Genomic DNA, 6397 nt, shown 5'->3' on the forward strand with positions numbered 1-6397 from the left:
CCCTGGGGCTCCATCGCCCCGGAGGCGGCCCCGAGGGCGCGGGGGTCGTGCGGGGCCGGGCCCGGCTCACGGCAACCCCCGGGGCTCCACCGCGCCGTGCGGGACCGGCCCCGAGGGCGCGGGGCCGGGGGGCGGAGGAAGCGGTGCCGGAGGAGCGGAGGAAGCGAAGCGCCGGAGGAGCGGAGGAAGCGGTGCCGGAGGAGCGGAGGAAGTGACGCTCGGAGCCCGCCGGGGCCCCGCGCCCGCCCCGCCCCAGGAAGCGACGCGCCGGGGCCGCGCTGACGTTCGGCGGCGGCTGCGGAGCGATGGCGGCGCCGCTGGCGGCTCCGGGCGGCGCCGGGGCCGGGCCCGGGCCCGGGGCGGGGGCGGCGCGGGGCGGGCGCGGGCCGGCGCTGCGGGAGGGGGCGCGGGTGTCGGCGCTGTGCCTCGCCTGGTACGGGCTGAGCGCCGGCGGCAACGTGGTCAACAAGCTGCTGCTGGGCGGCTTCCCGCGGCCCGTCACCGTCTCGCTGTTCCACATCCTGGGGCTCTGCGGGCTCCTGCCGCCGCTGCTCCGCGCCTGGCGCGTCCCGCCCGCCGGCCCCGCGCAGCTGCCGCCCCGCGCCTACCCCCGCTACATCCTCCCGCTGGCCTTCGGCAAGTACTTCGCCTCCGTGTCCGCGCACGTCTCGCTCTGGAGGGTGCCCGTGTCCTACGCGCACACAGGTGAGGGCTGCGGGTGCCCGCGGATGTCCCAGCGCCGCCTGTGCTCGTGGAGAGGTGCCCGCGGGGGTGTCCTGGGGCCACCGAGGATTCGTGCTCAGGGGGGTGACCTGAAACCCGGCGTGTGCTCCTGTGGGCACCTGGGGCAGTGTCCCGGTACCCAGTGTGGGTGTCCAGGGCAGTGTCCCAGTACCCACCCAGTGCTCATACAGGTGCCCAGTGCAGTGTCCCAGTACCCACTGTGAGTATCCAGTGCAGTGTCCCAGTACCCACCCTGTGCTCATACAGGTGCCCAGTGCAGTGTCCCAGTACCCACTGTGAGTATCCAGTGTAGTGTCCCAGTACCCACCCTGTGCTCATACAGGTGCCCAGTGCAGTGTCCCAGTACCCAGAGTGTGCTGTGGGTGCCCAGTGCAGTGTCCCAGTACCCACCCTGTGCTCATACAGGTGCCCAGTGCAGTGTCCCAGTACCCAGAGTGTGCTGTGGGTGCCCAGTGCAGTGTCCCAGTGCTCACAGTGTGCTCTGTAGGTTCCCAGAGCTGTGCCCCTGTCCCCAGTGGGTGCTGGCAGCAGATCCAGGGGCAGTGCCCCGGTGTGTGCCCTGTGGGTGCCCAGAGCACCAAGGTCCTGGTCCAAGTGTCCAGGACAGGGACAGGGAGGGAGGCTCCATCCTGGGCTGGCTCCATCCCCCTGCTCGTGGTGGCTGCTGGAGCTGTCCCAGTCCCCAGTGGTGTTTTCTTGCTGTCCCCAGTGAAAGCCACCATGCCCATCTGGGTGGTTCTGCTGTCACGGATCATCATGAAGGAGAAGCAGACGACGAAGGTGCGGACAGGTTTGCTGAGGTTTCTTCTCTTGGTGGTGCTTGGGGGATGCTCTGCTGCCTTTGGCTGGATCTTGTGACTGGAACTAGATTGTGCAGATTTTTAAAATCCCTGTTCCTTTTATTGTGAGTGTAAAACACATCTGAACAATGACCAGGGTGATGCTGTCTGATGCAGTCACTTAAATTTCCTTGAACTGCAGTAGGAAAATGGTTGATCCCTAAATCAGCAGGATGTATAAACTCATTGAAAATCCTTAGCAGATGCCATTTAGCCCTCTGTCCCTGCTGCAGGTGTACCTGTCTCTGATCCCCATCATCACTGGTGTCCTGCTGGCCACGGTCACAGAGCTGTCCTTTGACATGTGGGGACTCATCAGTGCACTTGCTGCTACCCTGTGCTTTTCACTTCAGAACATCTTCTCAAAGAAGGTACAGCTCTGTTCACAGCTCTGCTGTCACCCTTCAGCAGGACAGGGTGTCATTTCAATTACATAAATGTATTTTTTTTAGTTGGCTTTGCAGTCAGACGAGCCCAGAGGGATGGTTGTTATTTTATGTTTTCTCTGCAGCTCTTCCTACCTGTTGAAGCTGTTACACTGAGTTTATCCTGAGCCCTTTCTTTACTCTTCAACATGGATTTTTTTTTTTTTTTTTTGCTGGTGGCAATTCAATAGTGCTTAAATATAACATTTCATTTAATGCATCTTGTTATATCAAATCATTCCTCTGTGCTGAACAAGTCACTGTCAACCCTGGGCACTCCTTGAAACCACAGTAACAAAATTAAAGTGTGTGGTTTGGCTCTGTTTAGTTACAAAATGGTTTCTGTTTTGTAGAGCTATTAATATCAATTTTAATTTAAATATCTTGTTGATACTAAGAGCCACCACTCAAAAAACCATTGTTTTTCAAAGAGACATCAATTTTTCTTTGGTCACCCTGATAGGAAATTAATACTATAAGGATATTTACTTATTTTCCTAATTTCCCTGTCCCCTGAAGCAGTTTGTTCCCTGACTGCTGTTCAATCATGGCTCTTGCCAGGTGTTGAGGGATTCCCGAATTCATCACCTTCGGCTGCTGAACATCCTCGGCTGCCACGCTGTGTTCTTCATGATCCCTACCTGGGTCCTGGTGGATCTTTCTTCCTTCTTGGTAGAGAATGACTTGGTAAGTGCTGAATTTGGAGAACTGTTTGCTATTGTGAAAGAAAAGAGAAAAAAACCAAAACCAAACAAACTCCAGCACCCAACCAGAAAAGTGCCCTGAAGTGTTTCAGTGTGGTTCTTGTCAGTGTAGAAGGAAGTGTTGTGAAACACCTGCAAATTGTTTCACAGGAGTTAACAAAGTGTTATTGTGAGAATTCCTGTCAGGGTTAGGAGAGGCAGTTCATGGACAGCATAAATTTCAGGAGCTGGGAGCTGGAGGCAGGAACAAACACTCCCAGAGTGCTGGGGAATGTCTCTGAGCTGGGAGTTGCATAAAGCAAAGAGCTTGGGGGCCTCTTTAGAGCTCAGTGCAGACATTCCTCCCTCCAGTGGCAGGTAAGAAGTGCCTCAGGCTGTGTTTGTGTTGTTACCTGAAACCCCAGATAATTTTTTTTTCTCCTGCTGTTTGCTTTTCCACAGAGCTCCATGTCTCATTGGTCCTGGACCTTGATGCTGCTTATCATCAGTGGATTCTGTAATTTTGCCCAGAATGTGATTGCCTTCAGCATCCTTAACCTGATCAGCCCCCTGAGTTACTCAGTGGCCAATGCCACCAAGAGGATCATGGTGATCACCGTGTCCCTGATCATGCTGCGCAACCCCGTCACCAGCACCAACGTCCTGGGCATGATGACAGCCATCCTGGGGGTCTTCCTCTACAACAAGGTGAGGCAGGCCTTGCTTGATTCACCAGGACACACAGCTGGAGCAGTCCAGCAGCTTTGAGTCGTTGTTTGTACAAGTTAAGAGCTCCCTGAGCAAAAGCAGACAGCACAGAGGGCACAAGGCTCCTTGCAGAGGAGGGATGAGCATGGCCCAGGTGAAGGACTTGGACAGCAGGGCTGGGCTTCTCACAGAATTCAATTTTGCTCTTAAGCTCTTCTTGAAAAGGGAAGTAACTCAGAATCTCTTGAGCAAAAGTTTGTTTGGCACGTGAGAGGAGTGAGGTTTTTATTAGAAGCCACTGATGTTTTAAGACTCTTGACAAAAAAAGTGATGTGAGTGTAGAACTGGCTGCTTTTTCCTGGGGATGGGAATATGTCTAGGTGGTATCTTAGGTGGTATCTAAGAAAATCCACCTTCACTGAAGGGTTGTGAGGCTGTGGCAGGGGCTGCCCAGGGAGGTTTGGAGTGCCCATCCCTGGAGGTGTCCAAGGAAGGGCTGGATGTGGCACTCAGTGCCACAGAGTGGGGATGGGGCAGAGCTTGGACTTGATGATCTCAGATTTTCCTGTGGGAATCTTTAAAATTAGAGGGTTTTGGGAAAGCTGCAGAAGGGAGGTTTTAGAGACAGCAGAACTGCAGTTAGAGCTCAGCAGTAGCCATGAGATTTGTCAGCAAAGAAGTGATATGAGAAGTAGAAAGTAAAGACAAATAGAACAGTGGTCTGTATATTAATGCCAGGCTAGAATAACTCCTGAGCTGCAGAAGAGTTTATCTAGGGAGATATTAGGAGGTTCTAAGCTGAATAATGGAGCTGTGTGCCTTGTGCTTTAAGGCTCATAAGCAGGTATTGCATTTGAAATAAGCAGGCATTGTTTAACCCAAGGTAGGTGTGCTTGTGGTGGTTGATAGAACTACTGTCAGTGTGCTTTTGCTTTGTGGGATTGGTCAAAAAACTTTTAAGTGAGTTGTAACATTGAGTTCTTTCTGAGTATGTGAGCTGCTGGCATCTTCCCATTGTCATAGCCATGCAATGAGAGTGATGCTGGAAAATAAAATTTGAGCTTGGGAAGTGTTCCCCAGCATCCCCATCCTGGCTGTGGTTTGTACACAGACCCCTGGCCAGCCTAAATGGTTCTGTGACAAACTCCCTTCCTTTCCCAGACAAAATACGATGCAAACCAAGAGGCCAAGAAGCAGCAGCTTCTCCCAGTGACCACTGGAGACCTGGTGAACTTGGAAAGGCACCGAAATCCTGCTGAGAAGTCCCAGAATGGACTCGCAGCCTTTGGCCAGCACGGGGACTTCCTGCGCAGCAACGTCCTCACAGAGCACTTCCAGTACAGCAGGCAGAACTATCCCACAGCCTACAACCTGAACAGGTTTGATATTTAGGATCCTGGCCCACAGGCACAGACTGTGGTAGCAGAGTGTCCCCAGCATTATCAGAACACTTCCAGTACATCCATGAATGTCACGGAGCCATTGAAGTGTGCAGGGCTGGCAGCAGGAGAGGGGCAGGGGAGTGGTGCAGGAGCTGCAGCTGCTGCTGGGCAGAGCTTTAAACCTGGAACAGCCACACCTGGAGCAGCTTTAAACCTGGAACAGCTTTAAACCTGGAACAGCCAGCCCTGACACTGGAACCAAACCCACAGGGAGTGACACTCTGCACGTGGCACTGCTGAGTGGAACATCTGTCACTGCTCCTTTCAGAGTCTGCCAGCTCCTTGTTCTCTTGGCAGCTGAATTCTGGCCAGTATCTCCTTTCCATGCTGGTAATGTCACCTCTGACTTGTTCTCTAATAATGGTTCAATGATCCTTTAAATGAAGCTTTCAGGAAGAAGTGAAAGCAAGGGGTACTGGTGCTGATCAGGATTTGTCTGGGGTGCATCAGCTGCAGGCAGGTAAAGTCGAGTTCATCTCCAGTATCTGTGCAACTCCTTGTGGATCTTCACAACTCTTGTGCCTCTGCCTTCAGCCCTGCATGAGAAACCAGAAGTGTTTCTGCAGGAGCAGGCAGGGGAAGGATTGATCTCTCCCAGAGCTGCTTCAGGAAAAAACCCAGTTCTCCAAATCACTGCTCATGGCAGAGAACAGCCAAGCCCAGCCCAAAACCATCATTGTTTTCTCAATCATGTAGTCCTGTAACTGCAGACATTGCTGTCCCCTGGCCATGCAGGAAACTCCTTCACAAATAAAAGTGTTTGGAATAATATGATTTTATTTTTTTACTTGCTTCACACCTGTTCTTTCAAAACCCTTCTGTTGCTTTAGAAATTGAAAGGTGCAAAGTGTTTTGTTCTCAGTTTTATGCATAAGTTAGAGTCTCTTATATGAGTTATATCTTTTGAATGCATTGATTTGAACAAGCATCATTATTAATTGTCTCCTAAATCTTTTTAGCCCCTAATTGTTTGGGTTTTTTAAATTTCTTAATCCCTGCTGTTGGAGTAGCTGTGTGGATTTAGGCTGACTTCCACTTCCTGCTGAAAGAAGTTAAATTTTGTATCCTGTGCTGTTCCTGCAACTCCCCTGGCTCGAATAGGAAATGAAAGAAAAACTGTTTGAATCAGCAGTAAGTAGATAATTTATGGCTAAGAACTGATTGAGAATAAATTCTAGACAAGGTGATTGTGTGTGTCAGGTACTGCATTTGTCATGGAAGGGATGAACCTTGGCTTTCCTTCCTCCGAGTGAAACTCCTTGGAATGAAGTGAAACCCAACCTGGGACTTGGGTTTCACTGAATCAGAATTTTCTGTCATTGCTTTAGTAAAAGATTTTAGGGGCCTTCTTTCCTTCCCAGACTGTTGTACAGTGAGACTTTGATAGCATAAGTTTTATGCTTTTAACCAGAGAGGTACCAGACACCAGTGACAAAATCCAGGGTGTGTCACAGAACACTCCTCTTATTTATTGCTTTAAAATGACCATTTCCATGATGTGAGATGATGATTTGGCTCCTTTCTGGATAATAAAGAATTTATTTTTAAGTGCAAAA

At 51.2% G+C, this 6397-nt stretch overlaps 1 protein-coding gene across 1 annotated transcript; it reads left to right on the forward strand.

Moving 5' to 3' along the window:
• The first annotated feature begins 290 nt into the window (after positions 1–290).
• On the forward strand, positions 291–6397 carry SLC35E1 (solute carrier family 35 member E1). The gene is made up of 6 exons (XM_059869715.1): positions 291–705; positions 1454–1524; positions 1817–1954; positions 2570–2695; positions 3154–3399; positions 4561–6397. The coding sequence occupies exons 1-6, from the start codon at positions 306–308 to the stop codon at positions 4789–4791; spliced, it is 1212 nt and encodes a 403-aa protein (XP_059725698.1). The 5' UTR covers positions 291–305; the 3' UTR covers positions 4792–6397.

This window comes from Haemorhous mexicanus, chromosome 29 (genome assembly GCF_027477595.1).
Source record: "Haemorhous mexicanus isolate bHaeMex1 chromosome 29, bHaeMex1.pri, whole genome shotgun sequence".
Classification (NCBI taxonomy): Eukaryota; Metazoa; Chordata; class Aves; order Passeriformes; family Fringillidae; genus Haemorhous; species Haemorhous mexicanus.

Bases quoted from the DNA above. Each gene is read 5' to 3' on its own strand.
- SLC35E1 (XM_059869715.1), top strand. From the start codon at position 306: ATGGCGGCGCCGCTGGCGGCTCCGGGCGGCGCCGGGGCCGGGCCCGGG. The intron at 1,525-1,816 runs GTGCGGACAGGT...TCCCTGCTGCAG, and splicing joins AGGAGAAGCAGACGACGAAG to GTGTACCTGTCTCTGATCCC. The intron at 3,400-4,560 runs GTGAGGCAGGCC...TTCCTTTCCCAG, and splicing joins GGGTCTTCCTCTACAACAAG to ACAAAATACGATGCAAACCA.